Genomic DNA, 27450 nt, shown 5'->3' on the forward strand with positions numbered 1-27450 from the left:
GATGAGTTAATCAGATAAAATTTACAGTACCATGCATGAGGTATTTCCCTATAAATTGTTCATCTAGGGAGAAAACCACAAAGAATGAAGCTTATTTCTATTGTTCTTAGCGGCCCACCAAAAACACCTGGTAGGGCCTTATTGCTGAAGATAACAAACTCCTTGGTTATAGGGTATAGAGAAATCAAGCTGGAACAGAACTGGAAGCTCCCTCTTTCTTGATTGTTCACTAAGAGTCTGGAAAATGTTATACAGGCTGGTAGCTCAGAGAAATTTACATTTTCACCTAAGTGTGTACCTTGTAGTGTGTGCCTTCTTCTAAAATAGTGGCATGACTTCTATAGAAAAAATCAGTTTCATTTTAATGAGATTTGAAGCCTACTCCAATGGACAATTTTTTTCCTAATATTGTAAATTTGTTCAAAAGACCAAAGATAGTAAATTCATAAGCTCTCAGAAAAAAATGCCATTGTTGCTAGATTCATGTAGAATCAAAGTAATTTTAACATCCATGCCTATATGCATAAAAATATATTCGCAGCAGTAATATGATAAGAGAAAGCCCTCTAGTCATTGAATAGTGGAGAATTTAGTTCAGTGACTACTGAAGGGGTTTGAAATAATTAATCATTGAATGTTCAGCACTATACAGTACAACCCCACCACAACTTAGATGCAGGTAAAATTGCTGATTTGGATGCCTAAAAATAGTAAGATCAGAGGATTGGGAGAAAAGCTATGAAGTGCTATTCAGGGGGAGGAATACCAACTGAGATCATAAATTTAGAATGTCTGTGATTACATATGCTATGTTTACACAAGACAGGCCATTGACTTTATTCATGACGCAGAGAGAAGTTTATTGATCTCCATAATACCCACTGATCATTAAACTATTAATGAATGCTGTGAGATGAAAGAGTTATTGTATTCATATGTACACTGACTACCAGAATCCACTGAGTATTTCTAACCCCATATTTCTAGTCACTTGGATATTCATGGTTAAACTTAGTCACAAGAAAGGGGAGGAGGAAATGGAAGAAGGAATGCACCTAAGAGATTAATAGGAAGGTTGGATTTAGCATGGATTAGGGAACACATAAGGGCAGCAGTAGGTAAGTGTAATCATAATGGAGTTAGAGAGAAGTCTCCACCTGTAAAGTCTAGGCTCACAACTTAAATTCACCAGAGAAATAAGTATGTATCGTATCTGTTTAATAAATGGTCAAAGGCTTATTTGATGCAATGAAAGAAACTGGGGGGTTCTTTGGTGGGGGCGAAGGACTTGGAAAGAAGAGGTAGAAGGATCAGGAGTTCAGATAATGCTCTGTTTCATAGTGAGTACAAGGCCAAACTAAGTTAGGTTAAACCAAGTCCTAAAATTTAATGAGCACAATAATCTAATACTAAGTATCCTAATGAATAACTAAATGGTGCATAATAACCAATAATAATTCAAAGGAATAAGTATGAAACCCACTCTTTGAGGGTGTGTTGTGTTGTTTTGTTTTCTTTTGTTTCAGGATAGGACCCCATGAAGTAATCCTAATGATAGCTAATCTATGGTGATATGTAGAAGTATAATATGGAGATGAGTATAACATGCAGAATTGTAAAGATCCCACAAAAATCCAAGACACTCAGAAATATGGGACAAAAAGGTTTTGAAGTTATTACTTTAAAATGTTTGTCGGGTTTTGAGACTTCCTTGGTGTAGGCATTAAGCAAGTTTTCAGAAATAGGATAATGTTGGTAAGAATACAAGAATGCTGAATTCATGGTGTCCATGCTAGATTGAAGGCTCTGTTGTTTGCCTGGCACTCAGTATTCTTAGCTAAACTGTTAGAGAAAGGGATCTACTACATGCTTTCTTTCTATGCTAGCAGAATATTACTCCCCCTTGAAGAGTGAGGGAGTCACGCATATCTTATAAGAGACTGTATTCTAAGTAACAGCTTTTCCATCAAGAAGTTAATTAATTCCTGGGAGAGAAAGCACAACAATAAGATCATTGAAATTCATGGGAACTTCTTTAAATACCCTTTCAATGCAGGATACAAATGTCTGTACATATCACACATCCTCAGCAAGATTCATTGTGAGTAGAGGGGACCTTTTGGAGACTGTTTTGCAACTTTGCCAGCCTCTGCCTTTCAGGATGAAAGACCATAATTAGAAATCAAAGTTTGTCTTTACATAGTTCAGTAAAAGAATTCATTCCAAATTCAAACACCGTAACTTTTGTGAAATATCTTTAGGTTTTTTGAGGGAAGGAAAGAGGTTTCCATGGAGAAATTATGAGATATATAATGATTTGATATCTACAATATGTTGCATATTTCATCCTGAAAGTCTTTCCTGGGGAGGTTTATTCTGAATACTTATAGTGCTCACTGAGAGCTGGAACTGCTGAGTTATAGCTCTCAATAGTGCCAATATATGGTACACACTGAAATGTTTATACATAAGAGTTTGATTTTTGTTTTAATGAGGGTTCATCAATAAAGTCACAGAGTATATCATCCTAACCCTAACTATTCAAGATGTTTAGTAAGTAATTTTCACTTAATTATTGTACTTATTGTTGATAAAAGACCTATAGATGAACAGGTAAATTAGATGTACTTATCATTGTTTCACACTGAGATATGTGTTTTACCACCCAAGGCTATTCATAAGATTGGGTACACTGTTTATCTTGACCACACAATAAAATTCTAAATATGGATATTATGTGAGTCAACATATAAGCTTTTATTATAAGCATGAACACAGATAATTCATTCTGATATGTGCTAATGGATCTTATAAATTCCTGTGGCTTCTGGCCATAAGGTGGTAGCATATGCCTTTAATCCCAGAACTTGGGAGGCAGAGACATTTCTGAGGCTGATTTCACAGTCAACCTGCTCTGTTTCAGGACAGTCAGAACTACACAGTGAAATTCTATCTAAAAAAAGAACAAAACAAGAAGACGAATTACTGTAGCTTCTTTCAAAGTATTAAAAATTCTCTTAAGCTTATTAGAAGGTTCAATGTTTCTCCATATTGCTGCCAAGTTATTAATTATACTTACTGTATAACTGTATTCATGTTTAAAAAAATAAATGATAGCTCGTATTTGCACCCAAACATGCTTATCTATCTTAACCAGTTCTCATACTAAATTATCCAATGCCATTCCAGATCTCATTTGATACACAGAAGATGAAGCAGATATGTGAAATTCCAGAAAATGAACCCAAGATGAGCAGCAAGAACAAGAATTTTCATTTGGTGTCTACAGTTCTTGAACTGATGTATTTGGGAATTGTTGAAGCACATTTTCACAGAGTTTGCCAGTGTTTTGCAACCTCTACTATGTAATCATATATGAGAAAGAGGAAAGATGGACTATGATCCTATCTGCCTGTGAGTTTGCCTCCAAAGAAGTTATTTCATAAATGGCATTCAAGTAAGTAAATTTTTAAGTCATATATATAATAGTTTGTGAACCAACACCTCTCTTATATGACAACATGAGTTATACAACTGGATGATTTAAATCATACAATGCTTTAAACTGTGGGAGATAAAAATAACTAAAAGAAGCAAAGTACTATAGTACTGTCAATTTTTCTTCTTACCTGGGGTAGGAAAAATAATTTCTCTGTTATCATAATACAAACTAAAATATAATAATTTATAGATTAATTATGACAATCACCTATTGTGTGTATATGAAGAACTAAACCAATACCTGTTTTTAAAAGTTGTTAGGAGTAGACACTATTTAGTGGGTTTATTTATTGATTTGTTTATATAAATAGATCGTATTCCCTTTCTCTAAATTGACAAAAACAGCACAGGTTATATAAAGTATAAAAATCAGCATTGTGTTTAAAGTGCTTAGTAACAACTGGTGCAGGAACATAGAGTTGTCACAGACTATTTAAGATTTATCACATGGTTTTATTAATTATTATGCATTCTTTTCCATGCGTTCTTTCACTGTAGCCTCAGTTCTATGTCTGTAAACCCTTCACATCAGTTTCTGTTCCATTTTATTTCTTTTTATTATCTATATAATTATCTAAATCATGAAATTTGACTTAATTTACATATTTTTATTTTCATAAGTAGTTTAAGATGCTACTATTAGTATTCTAATAATGGGACTAATTATCAACCTTCTACTGCTCAGTGAATGCCAGGCTATTTCAAAGAAAGAGAAGGTTCAGTTTATGATGTTAACATATAAGGAATTTCACTACACAAATCTGCTCTTTCCTTTTCAGATCATGATGTAAATCTTCACACTGATGGCTACTGCACTAAACTACTACATACCATACTACACTTTGTGCATATAACTGCCCCCTAGAGTATAATCTAGAGCTGGAGAGATGGCTCAGTGTTTAAAAGCACTAACTGCTCTTCCAGAGGTCCTGAGTTCAAATCCCAGCAACCTCATGGTGGCTCACAACCATCTATAATGAAATCTGACACCCCCTTTTGCTGTGTCTGATCATAAGTACAGCTACCATGTACTTATATATAACAAGTAAATCTTTAAAAAATTTGAGTATAATCTAACTCCTTTTAGGCTGTGCGTTATCTCAATTGCTAAACAAACTTGAGATTGCCTAGTGTTTTTATAAACAGATGTTGCTTGTGTTGATAATATCTTCAGCTATATACACTGAGAAGATAACACTGTGGTCTTAAATAATCATAAATATCTAGAACTCTTTCTGCAATATTAAAAGAAATTCTTGTTGTAATTCACTAATTACCTGAAGCAAAATTATTAATTACTAGAATTCAGAAATTATATAAACATGAAGTTTTATCAGTTTTTTTCCAGGAAATATGATTTACTGTCTCCTAAACTAGATGGAAACTAGGAACAACGTGACCGAGTTTGTTCTCCTGGGGCTCACACAGAATCCACACATGCAGAAAATTATATTTGTTGTGTTTTTGGTTATCTATGTCTTCTCTGTGGCAGGAAATTTGCTCATTCTGATCACCATTACAAACAGCCCACTGTTGGGGTTCCCTATGTACTACTTCCTGGCCTATCTCTCCTTTATTGATGCCTGCTACTCCTCTGTCAATACACCTAAACTGATTGCTGATTCACTCCATAAGAGAAAAACTATTAAATTCAATGGATGCATGACCCAAGTTTTTGCAGAACATTTCTTTGGAGGAGCTGAAGTCATCTTGCTCACTGTGATGGCTTATGACCGCTATGTAGCCATCTGTAAACCTCTACACTATGCAACCATCATGAACAGACGACTCTGTAATATCCTTGTGGGTGTGTCATGGCTTGGAGGTTTTCTTCATGGAGGTATACAGATTCTTTTCATTATTGAATTACCTTTCTGTGGCCCTAATGTCATAGACCACTTTATGTGTGATCTGAACCCTTTGCTTAATCTAGCCTGTATTGACACCCACATTCTGGGACTTTTTGTTGCTGCCAACAGTGGCTTCATATGCCTGTTAAATTTCCTCCTACTGCTTGTCTCTTACCTGGTCATCCTTCAGTCCCTAAGGACCCACAGTGCAGAAGGAAGGCGCAAAGCCCTCTCTACCTGTGTTTCTCACATTACAGTGGTGGTTTTATTTTTTGTGCCATGCATATTTGTATACATGAGACCTGTAGCTACGTTACCAATTGATAAAGCAGTAGCTATATTTTATACTATGATAACTCCCATGCTGAATCCATTAATCTACACCTTAAGAAATGCTCAGATGAAAAATGCCATTTGGAAATTGTTCAGTATAAAAATTCAGTCAGATGACAAATAATGCAATAGTCATATGTCTTCAGATGGATGGGAGAAAGAATGGAATGGACAATTTAGATAATATCAATGTTAAAGTCTTACACAACAAAGAAACAACTGCTACTGATGTCTTATATTAAGGAAAGCAGAAATGAGACCTCCACATAAGAAAAAAATCTAGCTTAGTTTTCTTTATTATCAAAACATACACATAACACACAGAGAGAAAGAGAGAGCACAGAGAGAGAGAAAGAGAGAGAGAGAGAGAGAGAGAGAGAGAGAGAGAGAGAGAGAGAGAGAAGGAGGCAGAGAAGGACAGAGAAAGAGGGAAAGAGAAAGACACTTAAACTATGCCAAGGAGAAATTGATTATAGTTGACTCCTTCTAAAAAAGCTATGATTCTATCAGATAATTGTAAACTTTTTCAGGTCAGAAATTTCCGGATTCTCCTTTCTTGTTCTTTATTATGTAACTTCACAAATAATGCCTTTGGAAGTTGAGTCCTGATCATTGTCCCTTTGCAATCTCATAATCTCACTACTAACTTAGCATAGATACTTTTTGTACTGATGACATGATTTTCCCACTGTAGAAACAGACTGAAGAGGGAAATGATCAAAGAACTATTCAGGACATTGATTTTCTCATCAATGAACTGATTTATACTTTTGAATAAAATAATGCCCCACTCTCTTCCATATTTAGGTGTCTGACTAAAATGATAAATCATATGATGATTTCAATTTCCATAATCATAAATTGATTCTTTCTTAATTTTCATTTTCAAATCTTTTGAATGTATTTACTGTTTATATTGTTACTATTATTGTTGTTGTTAGTAATGTGAAGGCAAGACATCATTCTTCATACACACTTTGCTACTTTTATAGAAGCTAGAGCACAACTCTGTGGTGTCAGCTCTCTCTTTCCACCTCTCTTTCCTTTGTGTTGTTCCAGAGATCAAAAACCAATTACCAGGCAAACAGAGGAAGCACCATTACACCATGAGACACCTTGCCCACCCATAATTATGTGTTAAAAATTTAAAAAGTAAAATATAAGTATATCATTTTCTCCCTTTTTTCCTCTTTTTTAATCTAACTCTTCCGTTGCATCCTGCTCACATGCATTCCATTGCTTTCACAGGCTTATATATGTATTCATATGAGTTAACTTGCTTATATATTTCTCACTCACTGTGGACAAACTATGAGTCATGTCGCTGTCACACATTTCAATAGAGCCATCTGTCAATTCCTGAGCTGTAGCACTCAATGATGCATATTAGACCACTGAGCATGCATCAATACAGTTGATCTGATACATTTTGTAGTTCTTCATTATTATCACATGGTTCTGGTTAAATTAGACTAATAATGCATTCCTTTGTAAAGTAGTAAACCTGCTTACAAGTCACCTTTAAAATAGACGTAAGTGTATTTCTAGTCTAGAAAGTGATCATAGCGATGGGAGTAATACCTAAGGAAAATTAGCATTGTCTTGCATTAGCATGACTGACAGAAGGCATAGTTTCCTCATAAAATATAGGGTAAATCCTTATGAGCTGAGACCACCAATGACAATTGACCGTGGTCTCTTGCATAAGGAGACACTTATATTAATGCCTAAAATTGCTCATCGTTTCTTGTATTATTTTCAACTCTGTGAGCAAAATAAGCCAAAACTTCAGGTTTGTCTTTTTCTAATTTTCTTTGCACAGCAGGTTCCTTGTCTCTATTTATATTATCCTGTTCCTTGTCTTAATAAAAGAAATGTTTGTTTTGTGCATTATATATTTATATTGAGGACTCTTAAAGTTCAACTAAGAACATTTTTATCTTTGTATCCAAAGAAGATCACAGCCTATGTGTATCAGGAATATTATAGTTTGAATAAGAAACACCCTCAACAATTCCACTTGCTCTCTAGCATCTACCAGGTTCCTACAATCATAAACTCCAGATCCAGATGTTATAATGCATCCTCTGGCCTCTATCAGCACTGTAAACGTGTCATATATAGACATATATGAAGGCAAATGAGTTATACACATAAAAATGAACATTAAAAATTTGAAAATCAATTTTGTCAATTTTACAGAAATTTTATCTGCATAATAAACTTGTAATTTTGTACCATTAGTTTTCGACAAAATCTAAGAAGACAAATAAAAAACAAATTATTTCATATTATCTAGATAATGTTTCTTAATTGAAAGTGATAGGATACATTAGAAAATCATTTTCCCCAGACTCCTATGTTTTACATCATTAGTGCTAAATACTTCTCCTGGGAAAGCAAAGAAACAGCTTATGTAAACTTCCTGTGTGGGGTTGGACTTCAGAATATCCATTATGAATCTGTAAATAGTTTACATAATTTGTAATGTCCACTCTAAAGCATGCCTAATGGAAAATATCTGAATTCTTATTGGGCTATGGAACTATTTTTAACCTTCTACTTCTATCAATATGTGAACTAAAGTTTATTTAAATTTTCTGAAATATCGTGCTTTAGTCAAATACATTTTTCTTTTTATGAACAATTAAAAGTGTACATGGTTATGAGTTAAGACATAAAATTATGATAAAGATAAGAAGGTTAATAATAGGCATATACATGATAAATAGGTACATAGAAGATAACAGATGATAGTTGAAATTGTATTAATAATTGTAAAATCTATGAGGTAACCAGTACAATCTTCATGGTAAGCACCCCATACCTTCTATTAAAATCTAGAAAGAGAACTATCATCTCACCTGGGAACCTCAATCAAATATAGTTATATTCAAGGAGATTAAAATAATTATGTGGAAAAGATGTTGATGCTTTCATGAGTGGAGATATTTTCATGTTCAATCATTATAACATGTCCTCTGTCACTTTACTGATAATGGTAGAATAAATATGGATACCAGATGTTCTTTTGGATTTATGTTAGTGCATTTCCTCAACTGATACCTTTAATTATAAGTAGATAGCATCATCTTTATCATAGTATAAGAAGATAAATTGAAGAAAATTTTTCAAAGTAGCTATCTTAGATTTCTTTGTGAAAATTTGTTTACATTCCAAATTCTGTCTCCCCTACTTACAGAGCCTCTTCCCTATCAACATTCCCCTTCTCTGAGAGAGTAGGACCCCCATTTCAGAGAGCATGGGTGCATTACAATATGACTTTCTCCAGACTCCTGCATATAACATCATTAGTGCCAAATGTTCCTTCTGAAGAAAACATTAGTCTCTCAAAAGTTTTTGCAAAAATAAATTTCAGAACACACATGCTGACCTTGGGCCCGTATAAAAGATTTTGTAATATTACAATGAGATCAAATAGAAGTGACTTTATTGAATCTTTATTGGAAACTGATGAATTCTTAGTTTATCTTACAACTATTTAAGATTCAATCTTTATCAATGTATGAAAAAGAATAAAGTATATATAAAATATTCGTCCCATTTTTCTTTATTCTGATAAAATCTTTTATAATTAATTAAAATTATATATAGTTATGAGTTAAAAGGATGATTTTGTGACAGAGGCATGAAAGACATATGACAAATATATCTCATCTAAATATATCTAAGATATACGAAAAGATATAAATAAATAAATAGAAAGAAATATAATAGACAATCATGATTAAATTCAAATGACTACCTGCTTTATCATCTCACATATTTTAGGTAACTATGTTTAAAATGTATTCTTTGACAATTTGAAATATTACTGTTATTTTCTATAGGGAATATTAGTATAATAAATCTCAGGTTATTACTCATATCTAACTTTGTTTTATGTTTTTTTTTTACCAATATCTGTCTATACTTCCTATGTTTTAAAAACCAACACTGCTGTGAATTCACCTTAGGTTTAAGTATAACTGTAATTGTGCCATTGCTAAGTCTGTGTCCAGCTCATTCCACTTAGAATAATGTCCCCCAGATTTCTCCATGTTTTTGCAAATGCTAAAAATTCCTTTTGATTTATGCTTGAATATCATTTCATTGCCTATTTAAGCCAGACTTTCTGTATGTAATTTTCCATCACTGCTGAAAAATCTTTGGCGTCCTTATTGGATACCAAGCTTTACTGTCAAACTTTATTGGATCTTTAATCAATTCAAATCCAAGCCAAAAAGCATCTTCCCTGCCACACCAGTGTTTGTTGTTATTTATGTTGTTTGTACTCTTCTTCTTCGCAGTAACTGTCTCCAGTTCATGTCTTGGCTTCTTTCCATGATGTAAATATAATCTCTAAGCAAAATAAACCCTTTCTTCCCCAGATTTGTTTTAGTCATAGGGTTTTTGACAACAATGGCAAGCGAATTAAAATACTATTGGTTGAAAGGTCGGTTGGTTCCATATCTTGGGTGTTGTTAATAAAGATACAATGATCATGGTAATGTTGCTATTAGAGCTTAATTATATATTTTCTTATGCATATGTTTCCATCCGAATCTTGGGCATTTCTATGGTTTTTTTTTTGTTTGTTTGCTTGTTTTGTTTTTTGTTGTTGTTCCGTTGTTGGTTTTTAGGACACTTCAACATGTTCTCCATAATGGCTAAACTAATTTACGTTCTGAGAATGTAAATGTACAAGGGTTGACATTTCTTTATATTGTTAGCAGAGATTATTATTTTATCATTATTGATGGATATAGTTGTGATAAAGTAGTGTCTCCTTGTAACTTTTTTCTTTTTTTATTATTATTAATCATTCCATTTGTTTACATCTCAAATGATAGACCACTTCCTGGTTGCCTCCTCCTTCAACCCCCAATCCCATGATATCCCAATTCTCAGTTACCCTTACACTACCCCCTCATCCCACATCTGCTCTCTCTCTCCTCCCTTTTGCCCATATGAGAGTGCTCCCCCACCACCCACACTCTCCCACCCCACTGCTCCAGCAAACACTTACTTTGCAGAATCAAACCCTCTTGGGACCAAGGGCCTCCCTCCAGTTGTTGTCAGGTAAGGACATCATCCTCTGCTACATAGGTATCTGGAGCCAAAGATTCTTTTTGGTACAATCCTTGTTTAGTGGTTAAGTCTCTGGAAGAACTGGTTGGTCAGGCCAGCCTAGGTTGTTCTTCCAATGGGGTTGCAATCCCCCTCCACTCCTGCATTCCTTCTGCCAGCTCCCCCACCAGATTCCCAGAGTTCAGTCTGAAGGTTGGCTCCAAGCATCCCATCCACCTCTGCTTTGGTCAGTTGCTACCTGAACAGCCACACTTTGTTCCTGTCACCAAGCACCGCTTAACCACTGCAACAGTGTTGGGTTTGGTGACTGCAGACATAATGTATCCCTAGGTGTTCTCTAATTGGCCCTTCCTTGAGTCTCTGCGCTGTGTTTTTTTTTTTTTTTTTTTTTTTTTTTTTTTTTTTTTTTTTTTTTTTTTTTTGTCCCTGTTCTTCCTTTGGACAGGAACATTTCTGGGTTAAAAAACTTTGAGATGTGTGTGTGGCTCCACCCCTCGACCAGGGGGCCGTGCCTATCTACTGGAGATGGTCTCCACAGGTTCTATCTCCCCCTTCTCTGTGCATTATGGTGTTGTGCCCAGATTGTAAAAACCACAAAGAGACCACCAGGTAATCGCCTGAGGGTCTTTATTTAAGGTGGAGTTTGGGTCATCAACCTTTCTTATGGAACAGGGAAGAGAGTGAACCCCCAGGTCTAAGTGAGGGGCATTTATAAAGAAAAAAATCTCAAGTGGGGTTTTTAAACCATGGCATTACTTGAGAGGGTAAAAGAATGCTGTATTTTAAACCTGATAATATTTGTTCATACAGTGGTGCTGCGGGGTGGGGGACAAAGCGAGCAGCTGGAAAGGGAAATTTCTGACCTGCGAAAAGTAACTTGTACTATCAGAAGATGGTGTATTTTTACAACTGGCCACCAGATGTCTGAGAACACTTAATTGTCTCTTTTTCATAGACCAAGAAGACTATTATCATTTGACGGGTATTGGCTTCTGTTTTTTTTTTCAAGGGTAGGATCCATCTGCACCAGAGAATGTTGGTTGTTAATTAAAAGGGGGTATGAGTTTCAGTGACAGTAGAACCTAGGGTATTCTTCTTTCACCCTCCATTGTCCCCTCTCCTACCACCTCCCACAATCATCATCCTGTTCCCTGCTCAATGCAGGACTGACGCATCCACATGCTGCTGATCTTTCTTCTAAGCTCTATATTGTCTTTAGGTCTGTAGGAAGGAAAGGGAAGGGAAGGGAAGGGAAGGGAAGGGAAGGGAAGGGAAGGGAAGGGAAGGGAAGGGAAGGGAAGGGAAGGGAAGGGAAGGGAATGTATCATAGGCATTGTGAGCTTTTAGTTTGTAGCCACTTATTAGTGAGTACACACCGTGTGTGTTCTTTTGTGATCGGGTTACCTCACTCAGGATATTCTCTAGTTCCATCCATTTGCCTGAAAATTTCATAAAGTCATTGTTTCTAATCACTGTGTAGTATTCCATTGTGTATATGTACCACATTTTCTGTATCCTTTCTAATGTTGAAGAACATCTGGGTTGTTTCCAGATTATATCTACTATAAATAAGTCTGCTGTGAACATAGTGGATCATGTGTCTTTGTTTTATGTTGGAGTATCTTTTGGGTATGTGTCCAGGAGTGGTATTGTCAGGTCCTCAGGTAATATTATGTCCAATTTTGTGAAGAACCACCAGACAGATTTCCAGAGTGTTTGTATCAGCTTGCAATCCTACCAACAATGGAAACCCTGTCTCAAAAAACAAAAACAAAAGCAAAAAAACAAACAAAAACAAACAAACAAACAAACAAGTCTCCCAATAGAAGTTCTTTGTCCTGTAAATCTCAATGCCCCAGTGTAGGATAATTCAAGGGAATGTCCCAGGGCAGGAGAATCCAAGGGCAAGGAGTCATAAGATGGGTAGGAAAGTCATCATAAAAGCAGGAGAGGGGAGGGGATGTAGGAGTTCTGGGGGACAGTGGGAGCAGGAAATGGGAAAGAAAATAAAAAAAAATTCTAATAAAAGCAAATTTTAAAAAATGTTCAAACCAAAAAGAGTCCTTGTTACTTTTAATTTGCATTCTTCTTCTTTTTTTTCTTTTTTTTTTTTTTACTGGATTTTTTTTATTCAAAATATTTTTTATTTACATTTCAAATAATTTCCCCTTTCCTAGCCCCCCCACTCCCCGAAAGTCCCGTAATTCCCCTTCTCTCCCCCTGTCCTCCCACCCACCCCTTCCCACTTCCCTGTTCTGGTTTTGCCAAATACTGCTTCACTGAGTCTTTCCAGAACAAGGGGCCACTCCTCCTTTCTTCTTGTACCTCATTTGATGTGTAGATTATGTTTTGGGTATTCCAGGTTTCTAGGTTAATATCCACTTATTAGTGAGTGCATACCATGATTCACCTTTTGAGTCAGGGTTACCTCACTTAGTATGATGTTCTCTAGCTCCAACCATTTGCCTAAGAATTTCATGAATTCATTGTTTCTAATGGCTGAATAGTACTCCATTGTGTAGATATACCACATTTTTTGCATCCACTCTTCTGTTGAGGAATACCTGGGTTCTTTCCAGCATCTGGCAATTATAAATAGGGCTGCTATGAAGATAGTAGAGCATGTATTCTTATTACATGGTGGGGAATCCTATGGGTATATGCCCAGGAGTGGTATAGCAGGATCTTCTGGAAGTGAGGTTCCCAGTTTTCGGAGGAACTGCCAGACTGATTTCCAGAGTGGTTGTACCAATTTGCAACCCCACCAGCAGAGGAGGAGTGTTCCTCTTTCTCCACACCCTCTCCAACACCTGCTATCTCCTGAATTTTTAATCTTAGCCATTCTGACTGGTGTAAGGTGAAATCTCAGGGTTTTTTTGATTTGCATTTCCCTAATGACTAATGAAGTTGAGCATTTTTTAAGATGCTTCTCCGCCATCCGAAGTTCTTCAGGTGAGAATTCTTTGTTTAACTCTGTACCCCATTTTTTAATAGGGTTGTTTGGTTTTCTGGAGTCTAACTTCTTGAGTTCTTTATATATATTGGATATTAGCCCTCTATCTGATGTAGGATTGGTGAAGATCTTTTCCCAATTTGTTGGTTGCCGATTTGTCCTCTTGATGGTGTCCTTTGCCTTACAGAAACTCTGTAATTTTATGAGGTCCCATTTGTCAATTCTTGCTTTTAGAGCATACGCTATTGGTGTTCTGTTCAGAAACTTTCTCCCTGTACCGATGTCCTCAAGGGTCTTCCCCAGTTTCTTTTCTATTAGCTTCAGAGTGTCTGGCTTTACGTGGAGGTCCTTGATCCATTTGGATTTGAGCTTAGTACAAGGAGACAAGGATGGATCAATTCGCATTCTTCTGCATGCTGACCTCCAGTTGAACCAGCACCATTTGTTGAAAAAGCTATCTTTTTTCCATTGGATGTTTTCAGCCTCTTTGTCGAGGATCAAGTGGCCATAGGTGTGTGGGTTCATTTCTGGATCTTCAATCCTGTTCCATTGATCCTCCTGCCTATCACTGTACCAATACCATGCAGTTTTTAACACTATTGCTCTGTAGTATTGCTTGAGGTCAGGGATACTGATTCCCCCAGATTTTCTTTTGTTGCTGAGAATAGTTTTAGCTATCCTGGGTTTTTTGTTGTTCCAGATGAATTTGATAATTGCTCTTTCTAACTCTGTGAAGAATTGAGTTGGGATTTTGATGGGTCTTGCATTGAATCTGTATATTGCTTTTGGCAAAATGGCCATTTTAACTATAGTGATTCTACCGATCCATGAGCATGGGAGGTTTTCCCATTTATTGAGGTCTTCTTCCATTTCCTTCTTCAGAGTCTTGAAGTTCTTGTCATACAGATCTTTCACATGTTTGGTAAGAGTCACCCCAAGATACTTTATACTGTTTGTGGCTATTGGGAAGGGGGTCATTTCCCTAATTTCTTTCTCAGCCTGCTTATCCTTTGAGTATAGGAAGGCCACTGATTTGCTTGAGTTGATTTTATAACCTGCCACTTTGCTGAAGTTGTTTATCAGCTGTAGGAGTTCTCTAGTGGAGTTTTTTCGGTCACTTAGGTAGACTATCATGTTGTCTGCAAATAATGATAGTTTAATTTGCATTCTTCTTAAGACAGGTGATGTTAAGAATTTTTCAGTGTTCCTGTTTGTAATTTGTATTGCCTTCATTTTCCTAAGTGCTCATTAGATATATGAGAATAAGTGTGTCTTTTATGTTATCTTTCTATGATTCAATTATTTGCTTCTTTTGTTATATGGGACTTGTATACTCAGCAGATGAATGTTTCTCAGCACTCCTATGAGGAAATAAATTAATGATTTTCCTATTTACGCAGCTCAACCTTCTTATAGAGAGAAAAAAAGTACAGTCTCTCCTTGAAGGTTCAGTATGTGGAGGATTCCTTGAAATTGTGCTTTCTGTCTTACCTGCCCTATAGATGTAAATTAATAGAGAGCATTTTCATCTACTTGTATCTGTCTTCTCAAAATTATGACATTAAAATTTCTTAAGATTTAACTAGAGATCTGACTCCCCACTGATGTGCAGTTCTGATTCTATATAAGCAGTGACTTAGTCATCACATTTTTTTCAGTATATCTTAAAAGTGACATATTTCCTTGTTTATCTTTTAATGCTAACAATACACTTTTTCCATTCCTTTGTATTTCATTTTTTTTTTATTTTTATTTTTATTTTTTTTTGTCTTTTTTTTTTATTTGATATAATTTATTTACATTTCAAATGATTTCCCCTTTTCTAGCCCCCCCCACTCCCCGAAAGTCCCGTAAGCCCCCTTCTCTTCCCCTGTCCTCCCTCCCACCCCTTCCCAGTTCCCCGTTCTGGTTTTGCCAAATACTGTTTCACTGAGTCTTTCCAGAACCAGGGACCACTCCTGCTTTCTTCTTGTATCTCATTTGATGTGTGGATTATGTTTTGGGTATTCCAGTTTTCTAGGTTAATAACCACTTATTAGTGAGTGCATACCATGATTCACCTTTTGAGTCTGGGTTACCTCACTTAGTATGATGTTCTCTAGCTCCATCCATTTGCCTAAGAATTTCATGAATTCATTGTTTCTAATGGCTGAATAGTACTCCATTGTGTAGATATACCACATTTTTTGTATCCACTCTTCTGTTGAGGGATACCTGGGTTCTTTCCAGCATCTGGCAATTATAAATAGGGCTGCTATGAACATAGTAGAGCATGTATCCTTATTACAAGGTGGGGAATCCTCTGGGTATATGCCCAGGAGTGGTATAGCAGGATCTTCTGGAAGTGAGGTGCCCAGTTTTCGGAGGAACCGCCAGACTGCTTTCCAGAGTGGTTGTACCAATTTGCAACCCCACCAGCAGTGGAGGAGTGTTCCTCTTTCTCCGCACCCTCTCCAACACCTGCTGTCTCCTGAATTTTTAATCTTAGCCATTCTGACTGGTGTAAGATGAAATCTTAGGGTTGTTTTGATTTGCATTTCCCTAATGACTAATGAAGTGGAGCATTTTTTAAGATGCTTCTCCGCCATCCGAAGTTCTTCAGGTGAGAATTCTTTGTTTAACTCTGTACCCCATTTTTTAATAGGGTTGTTCGGTTTTCTGGAGTCTAACTTCTTGAGTTCTTTATATATATTGGATATTAGCCCTCTATCTGATGTAGGATTGATGAAGATCTTTTCCCAATTTGTTGGTTGCCGATCTGTCCTCTTGATGGTGTCCTTTGCCTTACAGAAACTCTGTAACCTTATGAGGTCCCATTTGTCAATTCTTGCTCTTAGAGCATACGCTATTGGTGTTCTGTTCAGAAACTTTCTCCCTGTACCGATGTCCTCAAGGGTCTTCCCCAGTTTCTTTTCTATTAGCTTCAGAGTGTCTGGCTTTATGTGGAGGTCCTTGATCCATTTGGATTTGAGCTTAGTACAAGGAGACAAGGATGGATCAATTCGCATTCTTCTGCATGCTGACCTCCAGTTGAACCAGCACCATTTGTTGAAAAGGCTATCTTTTTTCCATTGGATGTTTTCAGCCTCTTTGTCGAGGATCAAGTGGCCATAGGTGTGTGGGTTCATTTCTGGATCTTCAATCCTGTTCCATTGATCCTCCTGCCTGTCACTGTACCAATACCATGCAGTTTTTAACACTATTGCTCTGTAGTATTGCTTGAGGTCAGGGATACTGATTCCCCCAGATTTTCTTTTGTTGCTGAGAATAGTTTTAGCTATCCTGGGTTTTTTGTTGTTCCAGATGAATTTGATAATTGCTCTTTCTAACTCTGTGAAGAATTGAGTTGGGATTTTGATGGGTCTTGCATTGAATCTGTATAGTGCTTTAGGCAAAATGGCCATTTTAACTATAGTGATTCTACCGATCCATGAGCATGGGAGGTTTTCCCATTTTTTGAGGTCTTCTTCCATTTCCTTCTTCAGAGTCTTGAAGTTCTTGCCATACAGATCTTTCGCATGTTTGGTAAGAGTCACCCCAAGATACTTTATACTGTTTGTGGCTATTGTGAAGGGGGTCATTTCCCTAATTTCTTTCTCAGCCTGCTTATCCTTTGAGTATAGGAAGGCCACTGATTTGCTTGAGTTGATTTTGTAACCTGCCACTTTGCTGAAGTTGTTTATCAGCTGTAGGAGCTCTCTAGTGGAGTTCTTTGGGTCACTTAGGTAGACGATCATGTCGTCTGCAAATAATGATAGTTTGACTTCCTCCTTTCCAATTTGTATCCCTTTGACCTCCTTATGTTGTCGAATTGCCCGAGCTAGTACCTCAAGTACAATATTGAAAAGATAAGGAGAAAGGGGGCAGCCTTGTCTGGTCCCTGATTTCAGTGGGATTGCTTCAAGTTTCTCTCCGTTTAGTTTGATGCTGGCTACCGGTTTGCTGTATATTGCTTTTACTATGTTTAGGTATGGGCCTTGAATTCCTGTTCTCTCCAAGACTTTAAGCATGAAAGGATGCTGAATTTTGTCAAATGCTTTTTCAGCATCCAATGAAATGACCATGTGGTTTTGTTCTTTGAGTTTGTTTATGTAGTGGATTGTATTGATGGATTTCCGTATATTGAACCAACCCTGCATTCCCGGGATAAAGCCTACTTGATCATGGTGGATGATCGTTTTGATGTGTTCTTGGATTCGGTTGGCAAGAATTTTGTTGAGTATTTTTGCATCGATGTTCATAAGGGAAATTGGTCTGAAGTTCTCTTTCTTTGTTGGATCTTTGTGTGGCTTTGGTATCAGCGTAATTGTGGCTTCGTAGAAGGAATTGGGTAGTGTTCCTTCTGTTTCTATTTTGTGGAATAGTTTGAAGAGTATTGGTGTTAACTCTTCTTTGAAGGTCTGGTAGAATTCTGCACTGAAACCATCTGGTCCTGTGCTTTTTTTGGTTGGAAGACTTTCTATGACTCCTTCTATTTCTTTAGGCTTTATGGGACTGTTTAGATGGTCTAGTTGGTCCTGATTTAATTTTGGTATTTGGTATCTGTCAAGGAAATTGTCCATTTCCTCCAGATTCTCCAGTTGTGTTGAGTACAGGCTCTTGTAGTAGGATCTGATGATTTTTTGGATTTCCTCAGTTTCCGTTGTTATGTCTCCCTTTTCATTTCTAAGTTTGTTAATTTGGATACTTTCTCTGTGCCCTTTGGTCAGTCTGGCTAAGGGTTTATCTATCTTGTTGATTTTCTCAAAGAACCAGCTCCTAGTTTTGTTGATTTTTTGTATGGTTCTCTTTGTTTCTACTTGATTGATTTCGGCCCTGAGTTTGATGATTTCCTGCCTTCTACTCCTCCTGGGTGAAATAGCTTCTTTTTGTTCTAGGGCTTTCAGGTGTGTCATTAAGTTGGTAATGTATGCTCTCTCCATTTTCTTTTTGGAGGCACTCAGGGCTATGAGTTTTCCTCTTAGCACTGCTTTCATTGTGTCCCATAGATTTGGGTATGTTGTGTTTTCATTTTCATTGTGTTCTAAAAAGTCTTTAATTTCTTTCTTTATTTCTTCCTTGACCAAGGTGTCATTGAGTAGAGTATTGTTCAATTTCCACGTGTATGTGGGTTTTCTGTTGTTTCTGTTGCTATTGAAGACCACTTTTATTCCATAGTGATCAGATAGGAGGCATGGGATTAGTTCTATCTTTTTATATTTGTTGAGGTCTGTCTTGTGACCAATTATATGGTCGATTTTGGAGAAGGTACCATGAGGTGCTGAAAAAAAGGTATATTCTTTTGTTTTAGGATAGAATGTTCTATATATATCAGTTAAGTCTAATTGGTCCAAAGCTTCAATTAGTTTCATTGTGTCCTTGTTTAGTTTCTGTTTTCCTGATCGGTCCATTGAGGAAAGTGCAGTGTTGAAGTCACCCACAATTATTGTGTTAGGTGTAATGTGTGCTTTGAGTTTTAATAAAGTTTCTTTTATGAAAGAGGGTGCCCTTGCATTTGGAGCATAGATGTTCAGGATTGAGAGTTCTTCTTGTTGTATTTTTCCTTTGACCAGCAAGAAGTGTCCCTCAGAGTCTCTTTTGATGACTTTGGGTTGAAAGTCAATTTTATCTGATATTAAAATGGCTACTCCAGCTTGTTTCCTGAGACCATTTGCTTGTAAAATTGTCTTCCAGCCTTTTACTCTAAGGTAGTGTTTGTCTTTGACCCTGAGGTGTGTTTCCTGTAAGCAGCAAAATGTAGGGTCCTGTTTACGTATCCAGTCAGTTAGTCTGTGTCTTTTTATTGGGGCATTGAGTCCATTGATGTTAAGAGATATTAAGGAATAGTGATTGTTACTTCCTATCATTTTTGACGTTATTTTTTAAATTTGATTGCTTAACTTCTTTTGGGTTTGATGAAAGGTTACTATCTTGCTTTTTTCAGGGTGGAGTTTCCCTCCTTGTATTGGTGTTGTCCTCCTATTATCCTTTTTAGGGCTGGGTTTGTGGATAGATATTGGGTGAACTTGGTTTTGTCGTGAAATATCTTAGTTTCTCCATCTATGGTGATTGAGAGTTTTGCTGGATATAGTAGTTTTGGTTGGCATTTGTGTTCTCTTAGAGTCTGCATGAGATCTGCCCAGGACCTTCTAGCCTTCATAGTCTCAGGTGAAAAGTCTGCTGTGATTCTGATAGGTCTTCCTTTATATGTTACTTGGCCTTTTTCTCTTACTGCCTTTAGTATTCTTTCTTTGTTTAGAACATTTGGTGCTTTGATTATTATGTGACGGGAAGTATTTCTGTTCTGGTCCAGTCTGTTTGGAGTTCTGTAGGCTTCTTGTATATTCATGGGCATCTCTCTCTTTAGGTTAGGGAAGTTTTCTTCCATAATTTTATTGAAGATATTTGCTGGCCCTTTAAGTTGTAAATCTTCACTCTCATCTATGCCTATAATCCTTAGGTTTGGTCTTCTCATTGTGTCCTGGATTTCCTGGATATTTTGGGTTATAAGCTTTTTGCACTTTGCATTTTCTTTAACTGTTGAGTCCATGGTTTCTATGGAATCTTCAGCATCTGAGATTCTTTCTTCTATCTCTTGTATTCTGTTGTTGATATTTGCATCTCTGTCCCCTGATTTCTTCCCAAGGCTTTCTATCTCCAAAGTTGTCTCCCTTTGAGTTTTCTTAGTTGTTTCTACTTCTGATTTTAGATCCTGGATGGTTTTGCTTAGCTCCTTCCCTTGCATGTTTGTGTTTTCCTGTAATTCTTTAAGAGATTTTTGTGTTTCCTCTTTCATGAGCTCAGCCTGTTGACCAAAGTTCTCCTGTATTTCTTTAAGAGATTTTTGTGTTTCGTCTTTCATGACCTCAGCCTGTTGAGCAAAGTTCTCCTGTATTTCTTTAAGTGTTTTTTGCATTTCCTCCTTGTTGGCTTTTGTATTCTCCTGGATTTCTTTCAATGATTTTTGTGTTTCCCTTGCAAGGGCTTCTAACTTTTGATCCATTTTCTCCTCAATGTCCTTCATGTGTTCCTGTACCAGCATCATGACCAGTGATTTTAAATCCAAATCTTGTTTTACTGGTGTGATGGGGTATCCAGGACTTGCTGGTAGAGGAGAATTTGGTTCAGATGTTGCCATATTGCCTTGATTTCTGTTAGTGACGTTTCTGCGTTTGCCTTTTGCCATCTAGCTCTCACTGGTGTTACTTGGTCTTGTCAGTGCTGGACTCACCAGTGCAAGCTGCCCCTTCCCCGTTGGCCTCTGGTGCACAGCTTACACTCTGCACTGCCTATAGACAGGGTGCTGTTGTCCAGGCTGTTCAGATCCCGAAGCAGGCACCTGAAGGCTCCCGCTGGGGCCCGCAGGATTTATTGGAGCACACCGACTTCTCCCAGCTGGCCGCCCGGAAGCCCCCACTAGCCTCTTGAGGGACCTGGAGATGTGGCGGCCACCCAGGCTGATCTGAAGCGGAGAGAGTTGAGCTGGGGGCTTCTGCCTGAGGCCTTGCCCCAGATTGTGTCTGTGGACCAGGTGGAACCCGTGTGCACCCCCAGGGAGCTCCGAAGGTGAATGTTGCTGTGACCTCCCCTGTGCTCCGCTCACTCTGCTGGGCAGCCGATTCCCCAACCGGGCTGGCGCACACTAGGTTAGCCTTGTCGCCTGGGCCCTGAGTCCAGGCAAACGCCTGGGAGGCCAAGGTCCGAGCAAAGTTCCCCTAGGGCTATGTCTGTTATTTGGGTCCGCCAGGTGACCCGGATGGCGGGCGTGCGCGTCCGCGCTCCGCGAAAGCACCGGGAGAGTCTGTTGTGCTAATAACCTCCTGGGCTGGTTGACACACAGATGGCCCACCAAGCCGCCCAGTTCTTGGGGTCAGTCCTGTGCCTTTTGGGGCCTAGACCCCCGTTTTGTTAGCCTCAGGCTACGCTTGTTAGCAGTCTCTGCCCTCCCAAGCACTCTGGCTCCTGTAGGCAAAATGGCGGCGCGTGCACCGGCCGGGGCAAAAAAAAAAAACTCCTGGCTGGGTTGGCGCCCCGATGGCCACTCGAACAGCCCAGGGCCTGGGTGCAGGCCAACGCCCGTCTGGCTCAGACCCCTGCGGTGTTGGGCCTAGGATTATGTTTGTGTACCTCAGTCTGACCGATCTCTGGAGCCCGGGATCAAGATGGCGGTGAGTCTCTCCTGACTGGCGGGCAGCCGAGTTCTGAAGTGGCTTCCGTGCAGCGAAAGGCTCCGCAGAACCGCAGTTGCTTGCCGCCCGGCTGGTCAGCGAAGGTCAGTGGTCGTGGGCGCAGGGCCTAACTGGACCCTGTGTCGCCTTGGTTCCACCGCTGATGGCCCTTCAGCTGGAGCAGCCACTGCTACCGCCGCCGCCGCCGCCCTGTATTTCATTTTAAGTCCTGGTCACTGTCTCTGCTCCTGTTCCCCCACCCCCCCCAACACACACACACACACACACACACACACACACACACACACACACACACAGTCCCTTCCCCTATGCACTCCTCCACATCTATTCTAAGAGAGTATCTAACCCCACCCTGGGTATCTGTCCATGCTGGCAAATCAATTCTCTACAGGGTTGAATTTTCAAGATTTCAAGTCTGACATTTTCAAGTGCTCTTATTATCAACTTAGTTGATCTCCATGTCAACTTAGAATTATTGGATTGGGTTGAAATATGATAGAATCACAGTATTGCTTTCATCATATCTGATCAATGGGTGCAGTGCTCTCATTTTTTTAAGTAAAGTTTTCAATAAATTTTCCCCAAAGGAGGACATTTAATTCTTCATTTATGTATTTACTTACTTTACATTCCAGTAGCATCTGCACTCCCTCCTCTCCTCCCATTCCCTCCCTTACAAATCCTTCTTCCTGCTTCCCTCTCCCACTCCACTCTCTGAGGTGAATTAGAGGCTCCCCTCCTGTTCTTGCCAGGCCCTGGGACATCAATTCACAGCAGTACTGTGCATCCTCTCCCATTAAGGCCAGTGCAGTCAACCCAGCTAGGGAAAGAGGTTTAATGGTAGGAGAGAGAATCAGAAACAGGCCCTGCTCCAACTGTTAGGAGATCCACATGATGACCAAGCTTCACATCTGACAAATTAATGGTACTCTATTCTGCTTGCAGATAGGAACCTAGCATAACTGTCTCCCATGAGGCTTCATTTTGCACTGAATGGAAACAGAGGTAGGCTGGACCCACTGCCAAACATCAGGCAGAGCCCAAGAGTTCTGTGGAAGGGTGGTAAGCAGTAGGATGGATTGAGCTGGAAGGGTCAAGTACATCTCAAGAAGATTTACAGAATCCACTAACCTGGATCAGTAGCAGCTCACAGAAACTGACCCACTCACTAAAAAGTGTCTATGCTTTGGACCTACGGCCCTAACACTTTGGTTACATGAATCTTGCTAACACTTGTCATTTGAGAAAATCAGTATTTACCCTAGGCCTCCTGTATAATGACTCAGTCTTCCCTTTCTTTCTATAACTTTAAAGGGAACTCTCTTTAGTGAGATTACATGAGCTAAGGTATACAATTATACTATAATTCTTATGAAGCACATTCATAAATTATTTCAAATTCCTGACTTCTGGAGATGTCTTTATTATCCCCATTTTATTCAGTTATTTATTCAATTATCTGTGACTATGAGGAATTTGATCAGTATCTTACATAATCTAATACCAAATCATTATTTATAGTAAAATAATCATATTATATACCATAAGCTTAGTAATCATACTAATGTCATGTCTAATATAAAATGCATACTTTGAATGAAAAGACATTTACAAACATTATTGAATGAGTGCTTTATAATCTAGAGTGAAGAAATAAAAATCAAAAAAATGTATTTCAGGAACAAACCATTAAAAATTGGCATTATTAAGTAAGTTTAAGTTGATGATATTAGGAAATTAGAGATATTAAAAATAATATCCATTTGGGATCTTCCAACATATTCCTTATGAAAGGCTATGATTTTGACATGAATGTAGCATGATGGATACAGACATTTTTCCTAATTGCAACTACATATAAAATACTATAAACAATTAATTTGTGTTTATAGGGCATTGGTTAATCCTATGAAGTTTCTTCATATCAGCAAGCATACCATTATTTGTACTTGTTATTGTTTTCAAGTATCTTGTGTTCAGCCAAGACTGGCATGAAACTTGCATCCTCTTGCCATATCAGCACAAGTGCTAGAGTTACAAGTAGGTATCACTTCATCTAGGTTATGTACCAATATGCTTTAATTCATATGATTAAATATTTCCATAATCGTGTATGCTTTATAAGTGTGAAGATATTTCTATATATCTAGATCTGCACACAATGATAGAAATAAAAATATATAGTGATAATGTTTGCTTTGCTTAATTCAACCCATACTTTATTTTTTTGGTTGCTAAGCGACTTCACAAAGATTACTGTTGAAATATATCCAACAAAGTAAATGAGTCTTCAGTTATTGACTACAGGGTAACTGTATACAAATATTTAAAGCATATGCAGTTTCAAAACTATCTTCATAGCTGAGTTGCTTAACATATTTCCAGAAATTTATATCATCCTTAAAATGTCACAATACTTCTTATATACAAATTAAGATCAATGATACCCCAGTGGCATGCCAACATGACCAACAATCTCCTAAGGAAAGTCTTCATAGGTGTATTTTAGTGCAATACTACTTTTTGACTTTCAAGTTTTTTTCTGACCTTCATTGCTGTTAAAGTTTGCAGATTATCTATTCCTGTGAGTTGCTATGCATAGGGGAAGGAATTCTTTACTCTTTGTGTCACAGAGATACTGTAGCCTTGTTTGCACATCACAGACATGACATTTGTTCTCAGGTGACAAACATATGTGAACTTGACTTTTTCACATATTTATAACCAATAGTGGTTAAAAGACAGTCTTGTTATATTAAGCGCCCTTAGCAACAATTAGAAAATTTTAATAGAATTAATTACATATTTCATGTGTGTCTTCACAATAAGAAAAGTAACTCATTTAAAATGAGTTTTTATATATTTAATACATATATTTACTATTTTGATAAATTTGGTTTTGACTGCTGCCAGTAGAATACACATTATAAGCTCTTTGAAAGAAGTATATTGTATGTAAATATATATGTATGTGTGTGTCTTCGTGTGTGTCAGTGTATTAAATACTCCATAATAAGCATTTAATAATTTTACCAAATGCTCAGTAATGGAATGAAATATCAATCTCTCTTTAGATATGAAAAATAAGTCAGGTTTGATTTATTTCAGATATTGTCTCTTTTTTTCCTCAATGTTTACATCTGTGTTCCCGATACACTAGATTGACAAAGATAATTTAGTTACTCTTACTGTGTATTAATCAGAGGTGTTCTTCAAAAAAAATTTTAGGTTTATTATATCTCCTTTGGAAATCTCATGTATTTGAAAAATCATTAAATTAATGTTTAAAATATCTAGCATTTGTCTCTTTACGCAGCTATGTGGCTCAAATAAAATGAACCTTGTAAATGTGGAGAACATGATTAAATATTTTCAGTATATTTAATTTAAATAGATTGTGCATAATCCTAACAAGGCACATTTCATTCAGAGTGATACTTACTCAATTTCATTAATGAAAGTAATGCTTACTTCACAAAATCATTGGATCTTATTATTTGAATGTGTAATCTATTTAGGAAGCAGAAAACTGGTACTTTCTGAATAAATTAAGCCAAGAGAATGGTAAGTGATAACTCATTGGCAAAGAATATTTTATTGAATTTCCAAATTTAGCATGCATTTCATACTTTTTTTTTTCTTTTCAGATGCTTTCTGGCATGTGAGTTCCTCTCTCATGGACTGACACAATGAAGTAGAATAGCACTTTCACTGAGTTTTTACTACTAGGATTGACACAGGATCCCCCGAAGCAGAAAATAGTGTTTATAATATCTTAATTTTCTATATAGCTACCCTAGTGGAGAATACTCTCATCATTGTGACAATCAAGTTCAGCCGGGATCTTGGGAGTCCCATGTACTTCTTCCTGTTTTATCTGTCCTTTGCTAATTCATGCTTTTCAACATCTATAGCCCCAAGACTCACTGTGGATGCCTTTTCTAAAAGAACATCATTTCCTACAAGGAATGCATGACAAAAGTCTTTGCTCTCCATTTATTTGGCTGCATGGAGATCTTTGTCCTCATTCTAATGGCTGTTGACTGCTATGTGGCCATCTGTAAACCTTTGAGATACCCAGTCATTACGAGGCAACAGGTCTTTGTCATCTTGGTTATTCTTGCCTGGATAATGTCTCTTATGCATTCCACTGCTCAGATTTTTCTGGCCTTAAGACTGCCTTTCTGTGGGCCCAATCTGATTGGCCATTATGGCTGTGACTTACAGCCCTTGTTGAAACTTGCCTGCATGGACACAGACATGATAAATCTGCTGTTAGTGTCTAACAGTGGTGCAATTTGCTCAAGCAGTTTTCTGTTTTTGATTTATCTCTTATTTTCTCATCCTATATTCTCTGTGAAACTGCAGAGCAGAAGGAAGAAAAAAGGCACTCCCTACTTGCACAGCTCATATAATAGTAGTTATTTTATTCTTTGGGCCCTGCATATTTATATATGCACAACCACCAGTTACTTTTCCTATGGACAAGATGGTAGCAGTATTTTATATCATTAGAACACCATTTCTCAACCCAATCATCTATACATTAAGGAATGCAGAAGTTAAAAATGCCATGAAAAATGTATGTCATGTTAAAATTATGACTGAATAAGTCCAGATACAAAATATTATCATACTTGAATATTGTAGCTATATATATTATAAAATCCTGTTTCTGAGTTGTTAATATTTCTGACTGAGTAAAGAAAAAGAAAAAATTGACAAAATTATATTCCTCTCTCATCTTCTGAATATAAATTAAGAAATATTGATTGAAATAATTATGTAGAGAATAAGCAAATAATTTGGAAACAATTAAATATAATCTGACACAAACTCCACTACTGTAACTATAGAAGAAAGGAAAATTTGAAAAGATTAGTACTTGGTAGCCAAAAAAAAAAAAAAAAAAAAAGCCAAAAACCAAAAAAAACAAAAAAATGCAAAAAATAGACTTGAAAGTATTGATTAATAATTACTAGAAAAAAAAGAGAAAGTATTCAAATTCAAATTGTCTTTTTCACCCATGATTTGTTTAGCTTTATTTGAAAAGTATTCTATATATAACTAATATATAATATATCGTATATCATATATATCATATATCTAATATACATTAAGAATCTATTCAAATAAAATATAAATAAATATACTAAAAATACTCATAATCAATGCCTATAAAAATTCCTAGGCATAGTTTTTGTGTCATTCTTAGTCATAGTGTAGGTTAATTCATAAAACTTATGCATTAATATTCTTTATACTAAATTCTCCCTTCATAACTTGTAGTCCTCAAGTTTTAAAACTTGCCACACATTTGTACAAAAGTTTAGTTATTAGATTCTCTCTGTATTATTAATGGTGGTTATGGTAGTAGTCATGATTCTGGTTGATTGGTTTGATTTATCTATTTGTTTTCTGGTAATATTTTTGTATCACTTTTCAAATATTATGATGGGTCATTTTTCCCCTTAATGTGTAAATTTGGCAAGGTTTACTGTATAATTTACCACAACCATATACAAGCATACACCTTTGATAAGAAACGTGATAT

The 27450-nt window shown here is 37.0% G+C and overlaps 1 protein-coding gene and 1 pseudogene across 1 annotated transcript; both read left to right on the forward strand.

Moving 5' to 3' along the window:
- Positions 1 to 4878: 4878 nt before the first annotated feature.
- On the forward strand, positions 4879 to 5808 carry LOC127684361 (olfactory receptor 4C46-like). The gene has a single exon (XM_052181304.1). It carries the CDS (start codon positions 4879 to 4881, stop codon positions 5806 to 5808), a length of 930 nt encoding a protein of 309 aa, XP_052037264.1.
- Positions 5809 to 25585: 19777 nt separating this feature from the next.
- LOC127684362 (olfactory receptor 4C11-like) lies at positions 25586 to 26508 on the forward strand (annotated as a pseudogene).
- The last annotated feature ends 942 nt before the right edge of the window (positions 26509 to 27450 follow it).

The sequence above is a fragment of the Apodemus sylvaticus genome, chromosome 5, assembly GCF_947179515.1.
Source record: "Apodemus sylvaticus chromosome 5, mApoSyl1.1, whole genome shotgun sequence".
NCBI classification, from domain to species: Eukaryota; Metazoa; Chordata; class Mammalia; order Rodentia; family Muridae; genus Apodemus; species Apodemus sylvaticus.

What these genes read in the sequence shown, in the direction of transcription:
- LOC127684361 (XM_052181304.1), top strand. Translation starts at nt 4,879, where the DNA reads ATGGAAACTAGGAACAACGTGACCGAGTTTGTTCTCCTGGGGCTCACA.